We start from the raw sequence: 16,231 nt of genomic DNA, 5'->3' as shown, positions 1-16,231 counted from the left end.
TTTGTGTGTGTCCTGGGACTCTCCAGGTGGTGATCAGGTGTCTTTATGATGAACTTTCTCATATTCTTTCATCCTCCAATGCTTTCCTCACCCGTTCATTCCACAGCTGGCATCAGCCCTCCCAAACAGTATTGGCGGGGGGAGCATTTGAATAGGGTTTGGAGTCTGAGACACCCCCATTCCTTCTTGCCATGGGGCCCCAGCTTTGGTATTCAGTCGAGCTCTGTCCTCTGCAGGGACCTGGGGAGGAGGAGTGGGCCAGGGGTCTTCAGACCTCTCTCCAGCCCCTCAGTGATTGGCCTCATGCCTTCAGGGCCTGGAAGAGAGAGGAGCTGAACCTTGCATCAGTGGGAGCTGTTTCTAGCCGTGACTCAGGGAACCCAGGCTTCCCTGGTGGCTCAGTGGTAAAGAAACTGCCTGCAGTGAGAGAGATCTGGGTTCGATCCTTGGGTCAGGAAGATCCCCTGGAGAAGGAAATGGCAACCCACTCCAGTATTCTTGCCTGGAAAATCCCATGGACAGAGGAGCCTGGTGGGTTACAGTCCATGGGGTCACAAAGAGTTGGACATGACTGAGCGATTAACACTTTCACTTTCAGGGAGCCCAGTTGGAAATGGGGTGCTTGGTGAGGGGTGCTGGGTGGCCACCTGGATCCCCAGTGCAGCTGCCCCACCTCCCAACTCAGCAAATCCAGCTTCTGGTTAGCTATAGAGCATCACTGCTATGCCAAGCAGTGTAAATCCTGAATTCTGATGCAAGCTTTTAGCTGCCACTCTGTTTCCTTGTTTGAAAGTAATTCAGCCTCTCAGAGCTTTTCCTGGGCACCCAGCCTCCAGTGGAGGACATGGGATGTGCCAGCACCTGTCCAGGGGAGCTTGAGGAAGGGCAGCCACTTGGAGGGAGCCGGGACAGCTGAGCTGAGCTCGCCAGGAGCAGCCTGTCTCCCAGTAATGCCTTCAGGGGTTGCCTGGAAGTCACTCCTTCAAGGCCTGGCATGGGCCAGTCGCTCTGGGTCTGAAGGACCCCTTTTTGCTCACTTCTCTGCCCTCCATAGCAAGCTCTGCACTCTCCTGGTCATGGGAGGTTGACCCGGGAAGCAGGCAGGTGACAGCTCCTTCAGTAGCTGGTACCTGGCAGTCAGCCCCTCCCAGGTAGGGCACCTCCACCCTCATGCAGGCCTCTGTCAGGTCCTGTGTGGCCAGGAGTTGTTCTGACCAGAGGCCCCGCCCCTCTGCTGCTGCCTTTACTCGGCCCAGCCGGTGTCTGAGCTGGATCCAGTTCACAGGTGGGGAGATGTAGGGCCAGGCAGGGGGGAGTGGCAGGATGAGGAAGGTAACTGCACTCTGCCTGCTGGACTGTGTGTCTTGCATATGGAATTACAGCCCTGTGGGGGTGATGCTGCTTGTTCCCATTTGGCAGATGGGGAACCAAAGCTTGGAGAGGCCATGTGGCCTGTGTGAGGCCCCCTGGTCTCCTGCCTCGAGTGCCTATGCCCTCCCTCCCTCGTCCCCAGCTGGCTGTGGGCCCCCGGCCGGGCCCTTCACCTTCCTGTGCCCCTGATTTTCACATCTGCAAAACGGAGCTGTTACCTGCTACCAGGCAGTGTCTCGGGATTGTTGATGTTCGATTGCTGAGTCGTATTTGCTCCTTTGCTGCCTTTGTGGACTGCAGCATGGCCAGCTCCCCGCTCTTCACTGTCTCCCAGAGTTTGCTCAAATTCCTGTCCACTGAGTCATCTAACCACTGATGCTATTGATGCTGTCTAACCATCGGAAAAGTTATGACCAACATAGATAGCATATTCAAAAGCAGAGACATTACTTTGCCAACAGAGGTGCGTCTAGTCAAGGCTGTGGTTTTTCCTGTGGTCATGCATGGTATGGATGTGAGAGTTGGACTGTGAAGAAAGCTGAGCGCCGAAGAATTGGTGCGTTTGAACTGTGGTGTTGGAGACGACTCTTTAGAGTCCCTTGGACTGCAAGGAGGTCCAATCAGTCCATCCTAAAGGAGACCAGTCCTGGGATTTCGTTGGAAGGACTGATGTTGAAGCTGAAACTCCAATACTTTGTCCATCTCATGTGAAGAGCCGACTCATTGGAAAAGACCCTGATGCTGGGAGGGATTGAGGGCAGGAGGAGAAGGGGATGACAGAGGATGAGATGGCTGGATGGCATCACTGACTCGATGGACATGAGTTTGAGTAGACTCCAGGAGTTGGTGATGGACAGGGAGGCCTGGCGTGCTGCGATTCTTGGGGTCACAAAGAGTCAGACACGACTGAGCGACTGAACTGAACCGAACCGAACCATATCATCCTCTCTGCTGCCCTCTTTTCCTTTTGCCTTCAATCTTTCCCAGCATCAGGGTCTTTGATTACTAGATGAATTAATGGATGGGAGATGGCTGTGATATGTGGTAGCGCTGAGAGTGGGCGCTCCCTTGGACAGAGTGCAGAGCAAGGTGACTTTCTTTCCAGCCGTTCAGGACTTGAGCTGGTCCCGTGTGACTGTCACCCTGCCTTGACCTTCAGTCCCACTCACTGATGGGCTACCCGGTCCAGGGCATGGCCAGCTCCAGCCCTCCGGGGTGGGGGGTGGCCTGTCCAGTGCACAGGTGGCCCACCGGGCGACACCATGGGCAGGCAGACCCCACCCCACCACTGCTCAGAGCCCCTCATTCATTCTTTCTCTTGCCAAACTTGGGTCTGGATGAGAGCTCAGCTCCTGACGTCAGCGCTTCTGGTTCCAACTTGGGGCCCATCACATGCTGTCACCTCAGGCAGGTGGCTCAGCTTCCTGGGACTTGAGCATCCACCTCTGCTGGGCGAAGATGGGGCTGAACATCCCCAGGGGTCGTCAGGGGATGAAACAAGCTCCTTGGCCCAGAGCAGGAGCTCCGAATGTGGCAGCTATTAACTTCTTGAGGGGCTGAGGAAAAGTCACCTGAGGAAGCTGGCTTGTCTAGGGTGGGGTCCCCTGAGAAGCCATTCTGCAGAGGATACTGAGGGGCCAGCTCTCCTTATCCCAGGCTGTGGGGCTACATGGAAGGAGAGGCCTGCCCTTCCGTTCCTCCCCAGGGGCAGGGCGGGGCGGGGCGAGCGGGAGGGCCAGGCTAGGGGGGTGGCGTGTGGCAGGAGGGAGGGGGGACAGTGCCCTGCGGGGTCCTGCAGTGGCCGGGGAACCTTGTTCCTATTGCAGCAGGCTCTGCCCAAGGACTTCTCCCACTGCTTCTCTAGAGTTGAAGAGGACTTGGACCAGATTCTGAACCTGGGGGCTGAGCCCAAACCTCAGCCCAAGCCCCGGCCCAAGCCCAAGCCTCCAGTGGCCGCCAAGCCAGCGCTGCCCAGAAAGCCAGCCATGCCCCCCAGAGCGGGTCCACCTGAGGCTGCGGCCACGCAGCAGCGGAAGCAGCAGCAGCAGATCCAAGCCATGGATGAGATGGACATCTTGCAGTACATCCGGGACCATGACGCGCCTGGCCAGGCTGCCCCCAGCCTCTTCTGACCAACCCCCAGCCCCCAGGCTGTTCCTGGGCCAACAGACCCTCTCCCGTAGAGGGGCGCCTGGTGAGGAGCAGGCTTTGCCCTGCAGGGCCAGAACCAACCTATTCCCAAGGGAGGGAGGGTGGAAGCCCGGATCAGAGGACCCCTGTACTGCCTTCTTCCTTGTTCTCAGGGCCTGCGGGGTCATAGAACCTGCACAATGCAGAGAGCAAGGTCACCAGAGGAACTGGAGCCTCAGTTGTCTCAGACGCGTGGATGGGAGGGGGCGACACGGGGCAGGCTTGTTCACCAGGAGCCCAAACCCCCAGGATATCATGGGACTGTGGGGGAGGGGCAGGGAGGCTCCGCTCAGGGCAGGGAAACTTTTCTGCCCACTCGTGCCCACCGAGTCTGGCAGCCCTAGCACGGGAGCGGGGTACCCTGGCCAACTTGGGGTTGGGTAGGAGTCTGCACGCCAAGGCACCTGCAATTTCCGGTCAGCACAGCCCCCGGAGGCCTGCAGGCCATGGGGAGGTCCCCAGGAGAGCGATGCTGAGTGGGGGCCTGGAAGGGCCTGGCTGGGATGGCTGGCCCTGAGCCGCCTCTGCTTACCAGTGCGCTGAGCAGGGTGCCTTCCTTCCCGTGTGCCAAAGCTCGAGGGAGACATCAGGTCTGGCTCTGCCCCCGGAGTGTGGACGGCCTGACAAATCTCTCCGTCTCCTCCCCCTTCCTTTCCTAGGGCAGGCCTGGCCAGACCACAGCCTTCTTGGGCCTCCAGCCGTAGAACCAGTGTCCGCCCTCGTGGCTTCTAGCAGAGTGGGCCCCACGTCCTCCGGGTCCACCTGCAGCCCAGCTGCCCCTCCCTTTCACGGCAGGCCTGGGCTGGCTGCTCTCGGGCTGCTCTTGCAGGCTCCCTCTGTCCGGCGGTGGATTTGTCTGTCAGGCCTCCCCCCGTCCTCGGGGTCTGGACTTGCTCTCTGGCCTTCCCGCCGTGGGAGCCCCTTCCCAGAAGCAGGAGCCCTGGGCCCGGCAGAACCAGTCAGTGCCTTAGACCTCTCCCCGAGGCCCACACCCCAGCACAGGGGTCAGGGCATGCTGCGGTGCTCAGGAAATCCTCCGTGAATGAGTGATGCTTAATGGAGAAAAGAATGCCTTTTTTGATATATTCTCCACTTTCAGAATTAGTTTTTAACAAAACACAGGTTTTTAAGGAAATGCAACCATTCTCGTCCCTGGGGTTGTGCTGTTTGACAAGAGGATTGGAAGGTGGGGTTTGGGGCTAGGACCCCAGGCCCTTCCTGATCGGGACCAACAGCCAACCCTGAGGGAGTCCCCCCACCGACCAGGGCTGGTGTTAGTCTCTGTCTGTAGCACCCACCGCCCTGTGCCAGGACCCACAGGCAGGTGGGAGCACTCAATCTGTCCTGCGTCTCATGCACCCTCATGAAAAGGCCATCGGCTCCCCCAGCGTGTGCCAGGGTGAGAAGAAACAGGTGGCTCTGGGGGCCCCTTCTCCCCGCCTTACCTTGTCCCGAGGGTGCTCTCCCCGGGGACCCCCAGCACGTGCCACTCCTCTTCCCTCTCACTGCCAGGCCTTCACACCCCCAACCCTCAAGCACAGGTGGACACCCCCACCCTGCCCTGGGGTCTGCACCTGTCTGACTGCAGGAGGGCCCCCAAAGGAAGGCACAGTGAGGGGCCGCCTCAGGCTCTTTCCCCTCCCTGTTCTCTCCTCTGGGCCTGTCCCTCCCTGGCCCCCTCCCCTCCACTGCACCTCACTCCCCCATGTGACATAGGAACAGAGGATGTTGCTGGCAGGAGCCCAGGGCGGGGTCCTCCAGTGGGGGTCACAGGCAGAACCCACCACTCTGGGGTGGCTTTGTCCACTGTGAGCCTGGCCTCCTCCCAGGGGGCCGGCCACTGGGACCCCCTCAGCAGAGATGCGTGCCTCAGGATACTGATGCTCTGTGACCCACCAGCCAACCTAGGACCCGGTCATCCAATAAAAAGTCCATGTCGAGGCTCATCCCCTGTTTGTTAGTGGTGATCTTTTCTGTGCCCAGGCTGACGGAGGACCACGTGGGGGCTATCGTTACAACAGTGGGCTCAACAAGGGGAGCTGCCCCAGAAGGACCTGGGGTATGTAGAGGCTTCCAGACTGCTGCTGGACAGGGAGGGGGCAGGCAGAGCGAGGATTCCCATGTATAAACGTAGGCAGAGGGGCCAGAGCCCCAGGCTGGGTGGGGTCATCAGTCAGTAACTGCTCAGCCAACACTGGCTTGGAAAGAGGACTTTTCCCTTCTCCAGACGTCATACCCCTCTCCTCAGTGTGGGGACTGGTCTGGGCTTGACCAGGCCGTTCTGAGGCGCTTTCGGCTCTGACACCAGACAGCCCTGCCAAATACACATATCCCTCCATATCCAGACCTGCCCTGGACTCTGCTCTCCTCCTGGAGTCAGATTCTGACATGCCATTTCCTGCCCGGGATCCAGAGGTTCTGAGCAGACAGCCCTCTGGAGACCTAGAAATGGGTCCCCGGGAGCCAGGGAGCTCCACACAGGGCAGTCCATGAGCCCACCTGGCCTCCCCCAACTACTTGGCTTTGGATCTTGCAGCTAAGCTCTGAGTGGGGATGTCGTGGTTCTGAGGGACCAGCAGAGGGGCTGTTCTGAGAAGGACTGCAGAGCCCACAAGCCTGCAGCGGAGAGCTCACCACAGAAGGAAAGGGAACACCATGGAGGGCAGCGTTTGTTTAGAATCCATGTGAGCCCTGTAGACAGGATGTACCGGCTGCTGCGGGGGCCCCCCCGCTCCTGTCCCCCATTGTTCCTCTCAGGAAGCTGGGAACTCCGGCCTGTTCTTCTGGAAAGTCCCCATCGTAATGCCTGACCCCACTGGGCCGCGAGTCAAGCTCCACGGGGGCACAACAGACTCCGGTAACACCCTGGAGCCCACCTCTGTGTGCCCTGGGGTGGCCCCAAGGCTTGAGCTCTCCCACGAGACTCAGAGGAGCCAGCAGAAGTCCAGGTGCCTCTCAGGGCTCCGTGGCCCTCGTGCCCAATGGCCAGTTTGGTGGTGTTGATACATTCCGTGCGGTGGCGTCAACCTTCGGTGTTAGGCTTTGTCTCCAGGGAAACCTTGTGTGAAAGTCACGCTCGGCTCTCCAGTTCCCCAGCTGCCCAGCGGAGCATCACCTGCGAACCAGAGAAGGGAAGCAGAGCTGCCTTCTGGCCAGTGGCCCTGGCTGGAGCAGGCGCCTCCCAGCGCTGCTGCGTCTCTGTGTGGGCTGACAGCCACCCAGAGCAGACGTGGTCAACGCCCAGAGCCCCCTTGAGTGATTGACCTCTTGGTGTTAAGTTATGGGTGGTGCTGTTCATTGCAAACTGTGATCGCTCCAAACCCTTCCCTGAGGCCTCACAGTTGGGGCCAGCTGACCAAAGGGCCAGGCTTCGTGGGCCTGGAGGGATGTACGTTCAGCTCGGCTATATGATGTCCCCTCGCCACGCAGTGCCGAGTAAAGAGACTTCCTTGGGCCAGGTAGACTGTAACGTCCTATTTGGTCCTGTAACGTCCTAATGTCTGGTCACTCCAGTTCATCCCAGAGGGCCCCCTGCCCAGGACGAGATGGGTGTAGTGGACATGACAGGGTGGTCAGAGGCACTGACAAGCCTCAGCTCAGCCTTGCCTCCAGCCGCGGGCACCGACGTGGACGTCCAGGCATCTTGCTGTGTATGCTGTGGTGAAGGGGACCCAGGTGTGCAGCCTGGTGCGTACACCATGGAACACAGTGCTCATGCCTCTGCTCTGGTTTAACACAGCTCTGGCCCCCAGTGAGAGTCAAGGGGGTTCATTGCTCAGGTCGCACTCAAGATAGAGCTGCACTTCTGGAGCGGGGATTATGGGCTCAGCACATAGCCTCGGTAAGCAAGAATTCCTGGTGACAACTTTCAGAGGTGCCGATGCTTCTTTGCTAATTCAGCAAATGTTTGTAGCAGCAGCCTCCAGATTCCTTTTTAAGGAAAGCTGGGTTAGCTTTCCCAGTGCAGCTAGCCAGTCACATCTGTTTCCTCACATGCCAAGTTTCATCCAAAAACACTAAGCATTTAATGGCACCTACTGTGTGCAGGCACTGTAACCTGTGGCACCCGGGGAATCAGATGGGTTGAGGGACGGGGGAGATGCAGGTCAGCCCTTCCAGTCTAGAAGCTCCCCATCATGCCGGGCACCAGTCAGTTTGGTGAATAAGCAAATGCAGAAAGCGAGAAAAGTGCACGAAACGATGCAGCACGAAGCAGCAGGAGGCAAAGGCTGTGGAGACCTTGGTGCTCCAGGGACGCAGGGCAAGAGAGTGAACGTTTCCTGCAGTACCTGCTCCAGGCACGGTGGAGGATGCAGAAAGGGGAAAACATGAGCCATCAAAGGCAAATCCACCATGAGCCACGTTGAGCCGTAGGTTCTGTTCTGTTCTCTGGGCCACCTGCCCAAACAGCAGACACAACTGCAACTCGCTTCCTCCCGTGCAGCCCTCTTTGCCCGGCCCCCCACCCCCTGCTGATCTAGCACATGCCGTTTTACATGCCACATGACCCCAGTCCTTGGTCCCTGTGTTCATTTCCTAGGGTGGCTGTGGCCAGTACCACCAACTGGGTGGCTTTAAACAGCAGCAATTTATTCCCTCTCAGTTCTGGAGGCCAGAAGTCTAAAATCAAGATGTCGGCAGGGCCATGCTATCTAGGGAGAATCCTTCCTTGCTTCTTCCAGCTTCTGGAGGTTGCTGGCAATCCTTGGCTTGTAGCTCCATTATTGTGGTCCCTGTCTTCACATGGCCTCCTCCCTGTGTGTCTCTGTCTTCACATCGTGGTCTCCTCCTCATCCTGTCTGTGTCTGTGTCCAAATTTTCCCTGTTCTTGTAAGTCAGTCACCGGTGGATAAGGATTCGGTGGATCAGGACCACCGAATCCAGCATTACCTCATTTCCCCTTAGTTACCTCTGCAAAGACCCCATTTCCAAATAAGTTCGCATTCACAAGGTTCCGTGTGGACAGGAGTTTTAAGGGGAACACTCTTCCACCCATTTCAGTCCCAAAGGGTCTGGTACCTTTCAGGAGGCTGAGTTACCTGAGTGCAGAAGTGAGGACATTCTTATCTCCTGTATCAGCTTCCAGGCTTATGGGGTCCTATCTGATACCATGTGGGCTTGAAGCCTTTATATTACACCAAATTTGGGGAAATCTCCCCACCACTAACAACAGTCCTGGGTCTGTGTACCTCTCTTGTGTCCAGTGGTGGGAGCAGGATGCACTGAGGATGTGACTTGTGGAGCCCAGGGCCTGACCCCCTGGGCCATCATGCTCCTCCTCCAGGGCAACGGCAGGCCCCCAGTGGGTCTGATGACCTCTTCTCTGAGTGGATGCCTTTCAGGAGCGAGCTGAGACAGGTGGCGTCCCACCTTGTCCTGTCCAGGCCGGGGCCTCTGTGATGGCCCTGTTGGCGCTGCATTTCAGCAGTGCCCAGTATCACTCCCACCCCTCTCCCACCTCCCACTCTGTCTGAGGAGGGGATGGGCTGGTCAGGGAGGGAGCCGGAAGGGAGGAACCTCTGTTGCACACGCTCCTGGCGCCAGGGTTAGATTTCTCTCATTTGTGGCTGCCACCAGAAATGTCGAAACTTCTTCAAATCTTAGCAAGAATGACTCTAGAGCACCGTGTGAGACAACATGGAGACGGCGCAGCGCTCAGAGCCGTCGTCCTGGCTCACCGCGGGCTGGGACTTGCTCCCCGGAGGGTTGCCCGGCTCTGAGGGCCTTTCCTGGGGACCCGCTGTGCCTCCTGCTTGGAGCACTGGCTCCAGAGCCTCCTGATGGCTTTCCTGGGCGTCTGCCCTCCCCTCAGCACCCATCATCCTCCCTCTGGGCCCTTGAGGAAGATGGAAGAGTCTCGACAAAGCAGGTAGCTGGACCAGCTTCCAGAGCCTGAGAGCTGCTGCTGGCCAACTCGCGGGCACCCGAGTGGTCTGCCTCGGCCTCGGTTTCTCAAGCTGGTTTTCTTTCCTTGACGAGGTTGCTCTTGGCTTCTCCACGTGTATGTTTCTGTTTTTCCTTTCAGTCTAATAGCCACTTGGCTCTTTTCTCTCTAAGAAGGGTTCTCAGTCCCAGAGGACAATTTTTTTTTGAGTGTAACAGCTAGGTTTTTTTTTTAACTTTTTATTTTGTATTGGGGTTAACAATGTTCTGATAGTTTCAGGTGAACAGCAAAGGGACTCAGCTATACATATACATGCATCCATTCTCCCCCAAATCCCCTTCCCATCCAGGCTGCCACATAACATTGAGCAGAGTTCCCTGTGCTATACAGTGGGTCCTTGTTGGTTATCCATTTTAAACATAGCAGTGTGTACATGTGCATCCCAGACTCCCTAACTATCCCTCCCCCCCAACATTCCCGCCTGCAGCCATAAGCTCAGAACAGCTAACTTCTTGTCCACCTGTCTCTTGGACCACCAGGAGCAGCGGAGGCTCAACTCGACCTCTGGCCTGAGGGCCTCCTTCTCCTGCCTGAGGCTCTAATGAGGCTCGGTCAGGTTGCATGGGTGACCCTAGGGTGGGCATAGGATTGGAACCCTGGCCTCATAGACTATATAAAATCTACAGACATGAGGATGGAAAATGTTGCACCACCTTGGCGGGGATGGGGGAGACGTTTGGCAGGTTTTTAAAAAGCTGAGCATAGATTTACAACAAAGCCCATCATCCCCCCTTCTAGGAATATACCCAAAGAGAAAGGGAAATATACGTCCACACAAAGACTTGTGCACAAATACAGCAGCTTTGTTCATCACGGCCAGAGTGGAACCACTCCAAGTCCATCAGCTAGTGAATGGATAAATGGAATATGGAACAGGCACACAACGGAATATTACTCAGCAACAAAAAGGAATGACGACGCGCTACAACTCGGATCAGCCTCAGTAACATTACCCCGAGGCAAAGAAGTCATGCTCAAAAGACCATATATCGCATGAGAAATTCCCAGATGACAAATCTATAGAAACAGAAAGAAGATTAGTAGTTGCCGTTGACTAGGGGTTGAAACAGTGACCAATGGACACAAAGGATCTTTTTGGGGGCTGGGGAGGGGATTGGGAAATGTTTAAAATTGGTTTGTTGTAATAGTTACACAATTTTCTAAATTAATTGAAATCCTATAATTGTACACTCTAAGGGAGTGAATTTTAAATTATACCAGTAATTTCTATGTCAGTAACACCGTTAAGAAAATTAATGACTGGAAAATGAAACAAACAAGAAAAAAAAATCCATGGGCAGCAGAGGGCAGTGGCTGAAAGTGTGGGCCAGCTTCTGGTTCTCCAGCCACCTCGCTGTGTGGTACTGGGTCAGTTAGTTACTCTTTCTGTGCCTCAGTTTCTTCACCTGTAAAATGGGGATAATAATTGTACCTGCTTCATTAGGGTAGTTTTAGGGAGAAAGTTAATATTTGTGCACTTCTTTGATCAGTGGCTCAGACGGTAAAGTGTCTGCCTACAATGTGGGAGACCCAGGTTCAATCCCTGGGTCGGGAAGGTCTCTTAGAGAAGGAAATGGCAACCCACTCCAGTATTCTTGCCTGGAAAATCCCATGGATGGAAGAACCTGGTAGGCTACAGTCCATGGGGTTGCAAAGAGTTGGACACGACTGAGCAACTTCACTTTTCGCTTTGATCAGTACACATTTTATGTGAACTGATAGTCAAAATTACATCGAGTTGTTGGTTGTTTTTTGTGCTATAAGGAATTTGGAATGAGAGCCAGACATTTGGGTAGAAAGGGACGCCGTCGGGGGCTTCTGTACTAGGATGGGTGTAAGAGAGAGGAGAGGCTGGGTCAATCTATGGCAACCTCTCAGCTTCTCTGAACCACTATCTGCCCATCTGCCTAGAGGGCTGAGACAGTCTCCTCCTGCTGTCTCACAGGGTAGGGATCATGAGAGAACGCAAAACTATTTGTTGTTGTTCAGTTGCTAAGTCGTGTCCGATTCTTTGCGGCACTGTGAATTACAGCACGCCAGGCTTCCGTGTTCTTTACTCTCTCCTGGAGTTTGCTCAAACTCATGTCCGTTGAGTCGGTGATGTCATCAGAGACCCGCTAAGGGGCCTTGGTGCTGAGGTGCCTGGTGTCTGGAGGCTCTGGGAGGTAAGCAGGAGCCTAGATCCGGATAGGCCTTGGAAGGCCAAGGAAGCACAGTAGATTGAACATGCTGGAAGTGAGCTGCTAGAAGATGTCATTCCGATGCAGAGTCCTAATAACCCCAGGAGCTCATCCCTACAACCCCCACACTCCAGACCTGGTGCAGCCCTCCCGTCACCACGGAGACAAGGAAATAAACACCACACTTTCCTCTCCCGGCCCCTGACCTATTGTTCAGAGCAGGACTAGAAAGGGAAGGTCAAGGAGAGTTTTCTGGCAGCCCTGTGGCCTGATTGGACTGTGAGGAGGGCGTGAGGGGCCTCAGCACTGACACCCCTTCCTCTTTTTGCCTGGAGCCTACGCTGCCAACTTCCTCATCATCCCTGGTTCACTCAGGGCAACCGTTGGGCAGAGGGTGTTCAGCAACCCCTTTGAAAAGCCACACCCGCAAAGGCTTACACATAGATGTCCATGGCAGCAGTTACTCAAAACAACCCCACCCACAACCAACAGAAACAACCCAAATATCCATCACAAGGCAATACATAGACTTAGCAGGTACATCCATACAGTGTAATGTGTGTGTGTGCCTGCTAAGTCGCTTTAGTTGTGCCCAACTCTTTGTGACCCTATGGACTGTAGTCTGCCAGGCTCCTCTGTCCATGGGATTCTCCAGGCAAGAATACTGGAGTGGGTTGCCATGCCCTCCTCCAAGGGATCTTCCTGACCCAGGGATCGAACCCAAGTCTCTTTTATCTCTTGCACTGGCACAGGAGTTCTTTACCGATAGCACCGCCCTGGAAGCCCCCTACGGTACAACACTACTCAGCAATGGGGAAGAGACTACTAGTAGATATAATATAATGATGCAGATGGACCTCAAAACATGGGACTCCGCATTTTCTGTTCAATTTTACTGTTTTTATAACATATAAATATAAAAATAGATTTTTGTTTTTTTAAAAAAGAGCCACGGTGAGAAAGTTCTTTAGTCCAGAAGACACTCAGCAGTCTCGGAGACCAGCTCTGTCCCCCCAGACCATGCCCTACTTTTAGTGAGCTTCTCCACAGCCTCCAGGTGCCTTGGGCTCCAGCTGAGGCTCAGTGAACATTTGGTGGTGGAAGGGGCTTGTGGTTCAGCAGACGTGCAAAATGGAGGGAAGAAGCTGGGGGCACGTGATGAAGGGGAGGCCCTGCCCCCAGAGTCCTCTGAGGAAATGAGAGGCCCAAATCCTCGAGGCCTGGAAGCCCTGGGCGCTGACTGGCATAGTTCATCAAAGGCTCTCTCTCCTCCTCCAACTTTCCTTTTTCTTTCCTGCAGCCCTATGTTGTCTGGGGCAGGCAGATGTGGCGAACTTATTACAAGGCAGTTCACCAACTTTCGGAGGTAGGTGAGATGGCCTGAGCAAATCCGTGGATTCCCTCCCCTCGTGGAATGAGGCTGAGGGCCTCAGGATCGGAAAAACACGCCCAGGCTGCTCCCAAGGGCCTCATCAAGCCCCAGGTGCTTGGACTGCAAGGGCCTTGATGAGAATGAGCCTTCCTGGGAGAAGACCTAGTGGTCCACCTGGACCCCTGGAGCAGTTTTCAGGTCTCAGTGCTGCCAGAGGTGCCCACCAGCTCTCCCTTCGGATTGGAAAATGCACGGAACCTTGTTTGCTGGGGTCAAGGAAGTGCTTTGGCAGAGTTCTCAAGGGCCAGAGAGGAGAAGACTGCTCACCGAGCCTCTCATAGAGCAGTAGGTAGGTCCTGGGGGTGGGGTGGCTCTTCCTGCTGCAGGCTTTGATCAGAGAGGGGAAGGTGTGTGCTGTCCCATGGTCACATGAGCATGGACACGCTGCATGGTTACAGGCCAGCAGCTTGACACACAGCGCCTCATTTTCCCTTAATCTAAGCTGAAAGCGTTATTATTACTAATTAGTGAGAAGCAGTCCGGCTGATGCACCTGCCTGTTCTTGAAGTCATTTTTTCTCTTGACATTGGTGCCTTTGGGCTCAGCTTGAGGAGGACCCCTTTAGACCTGAGGCTCAAAGGTTCCAAGTTTAGTTGAGGGAGAAGAGTGAAGCGTGTGTATGTGTGTGTGTGTGTGTCTGTGTTAGTCACTTGCAACCCTGTGGACTGCAGCCCACCAGGCTCCTCTGTCCATGGACTTCTCCAGGCAAGAATACTGGAGTGGGTTGCCATGCCCTCCTCCAGGGATCTTCCTGACCCAGGGATCAAACCCTGGTCTCTTGCATTGCTGGCAGATTCTGAGCCACCAGGGAAGGGCAACAGAGACTGAATCCAAGAGTGGAGTCTCCAGGCTCAGGTGGAGAACAGGACAGCAGACCAAGAGTTAAAAAAGACAGAGCTGGGGCTTAAACTTTCCATCCAGAGCCCCAAGCCGACCCCTTCCTCTCCTCCCCCACTGGGGCTTCATCTTCACCTGCCATTCAAAGGTAATCCTTCCTGGGCCTGGTCTTAGGAGGGACTTACTTCACTGATAATTATTTCTGTTTTTTCCATGAACATTAATCTGCTCAAATTTTTCTAATTTTTTTCAAGTTAATTTTGATCCTTTATATTTTCCTAGAAAATTGTATACTTCATCCAGATTTCACATACATAACATACTCTCTTTTAACTCTAAAAATTATCATCATGTTTGTGGTTATGGTCCAATTTTCATTTCTAGTGGTGTTCTCTCTCTTTTTCTAATTGGTTATATTCATCTGAAATTTATCCTTTTCATTTTTTCAGAGAACCAGTCTTGGGTTTTAAAGATCTGCTTTACTACTTTTTTCCCCATCTAATTCGTTCATTTCTGTTTTAGCTTTATCTTTTTCTCCTTTTAGTTTTTTTAGTCACATTTTATTTTCCTTTTTTGTTGTTAATTTTTAAAACAAGGGTACAAAATTTCCTCTGTCAGAGTTTTGGCTCCATCCCATAGATTTTATCACATAATGTTCTTGTTTTCATTAATTTCCAAGAAGTTTTTATGTGTAGTTTTTAGTTCCTATTTAAAACTGAAAAGCCATTTTAAATACTAGTAGTGTTGGTATGTTTGTACTTTTGTTTCCAAGGTTTTAGCACAATTTTTATTATCTCTTTGTAATTCATTTCTAGCCTTATTGCTTTATGGCCTCAGAATGCAAATCTGTATGACTGCGACTTTCTGCAATTCAAAAATCTTTCTTAGGACTTCCAGTCCAATGGTTAAGTCTCTGTGCTTCCAATGCAGGGGATGAGAGTTCCATCCCTGATCAGGGAAATAAGATCCCACATGCCATGCAGCACAGCCACCAAAAAAAAAAAATCATTTTTGGGATCTAGATTGTAGCCAAATTTCAAATGTTCTGTAGATATTTATATATATATATATATTCTATTTGTAGAACATATATACATATATATAATCTTGAAAGTATGGATTACATTTCTTAGAGTTCCGTATCCTTGTTTCCTCTGGGTGCACTCAGCCCTGAGGTGGGGATTGTAACCATCCCGCTGTCAGGACGGCTTTCTCCAGTCCTCCTGGGAATTGGTCAGCATCAGCAGTGGTTGAGGCACAACGTTGGTTGTGGCCTCAGAGAGATGCTGAGGGCTCCCATGAGGAGATGACCTCACATTAACCGAAGGAGCTCATGGTCCTAGGCTCACCTGGCTCTTGTCTCAGGACTTAGGCTCCAAGCCTGCTGTGTGTGTGGTTCAAGCCATTGTCTTCACAGAGGTCCCTGGCCTCAGAGGCATCGGTATCAGGGTGGGCACTGATAGTATTCCCCTTCAACCAGGAGGGAAAACAGCAAAGGGTCCAGCCCGCAAGCTTTCCATGCCAAGTTGCCAGGCTCCACCTGCCATGGAACAGGTGTCCTGGAACACCTGTGTCTCTTGGATGGCAATTGGTTCTCTCTGGGCTCCTGCCAATCAGGCCAGCAAGAACTGGTGATTTGTTTTTCCTGTGGTCAGACAAGTCCCAACATAGTTCTTTTCAGCAAGCCTGACCTCTCAGGCTCCCGAAAAACAGGTGCTTTTCAAGACTTCAGCATTTACGCGATTCATTCCTGTCCCCTTTGTGGTCAGGACCAAATGAGAGTACTAGGGAGGAGCTGCTGCTGCTGCTAAGTCACTTCAGTCGTCTCCGACTCTGTGCGACCCCACAGACGGTAGCCCACCAGGCTCCGCAGTCCCTGGGATTCTCCAGGCAAGAAGACTGGAGTGGGTTGCCATTTCCTTCTCCACTAGGAGAGACACTGCCTATTTGGGGCCATGGGGCTAAGGTTCAAAGCTCTAGATTTGAAGGATGGGGAACTTCATGGGATTGCAGAGGGCAAGAGGTGGGTAGTGGAGGATGTGGCCAAGACTGAAGAGTGGTTTTCCTTGGGGGAGCAGTGGGTGAGGGAAGGAGACAGGCAGCCTGAACAGGGTGGGGAGGTGAGCCAATAAGAGAGTACTTTGTGGAAGACTGAAAACTTTCTCTTAATGAGTGTAGGCTTTCCTTTTGGGGTGATGAAATGTTCTGGAAGTAGATGGTGTAATAATTATACAGCATTGTGAAAGTATTAAATACCACAGAATGGTACACTTTAAA

General features: G+C 53.7%; 1 protein-coding gene and 1 long non-coding RNA gene across 3 annotated transcripts in view; both read left to right on the top strand.

The window, feature by feature from the left end:
- The window catches only part of HS1BP3 (HCLS1 binding protein 3), a 37,002-nt gene extending 31,495 nt beyond the window's left edge, over nt 1–5,507 (top strand). The window contains exon 7 of the mRNA XM_069582640.1: nt 3,236–5,507. Within this exon, the coding sequence (XP_069438741.1) occupies nt 3,236–3,503 (268 nt within the window). The 3' untranslated portion in view covers nt 3,504–5,507. The remainder of the gene's footprint in view (nt 1–3,235) is intronic.
- Nucleotides 5,508–8,943: 3,436 nt separating this feature from the next.
- LOC138436693 (uncharacterized) lies at nt 8,944–14,959 on the top strand. 2 transcript variants are annotated; one of them, XR_011255531.1, is made up of 3 exons: nt 8,944–9,430; nt 10,244–11,039; nt 13,878–14,959. It is a non-coding gene; the product is annotated as an uncharacterized lncRNA (long non-coding RNA). The 2 variants fall into 2 exon arrangements; XR_011255532.1 differs by lacking the exon at nt 13,878–14,959 and adding an exon at nt 12,397–12,631.
- Nucleotides 14,960–16,231: the final 1,272 nt, after the last annotated feature.

The sequence above is a fragment of the Ovis canadensis genome, chromosome 3 (assembly GCF_042477335.2).
Source record: "Ovis canadensis isolate MfBH-ARS-UI-01 breed Bighorn chromosome 3, ARS-UI_OviCan_v2, whole genome shotgun sequence".
NCBI lineage: Eukaryota > Metazoa > Chordata > Mammalia > Artiodactyla > Bovidae > Ovis > Ovis canadensis.
This window is presented reverse-complemented; position numbering and strand designations above follow the sequence as displayed.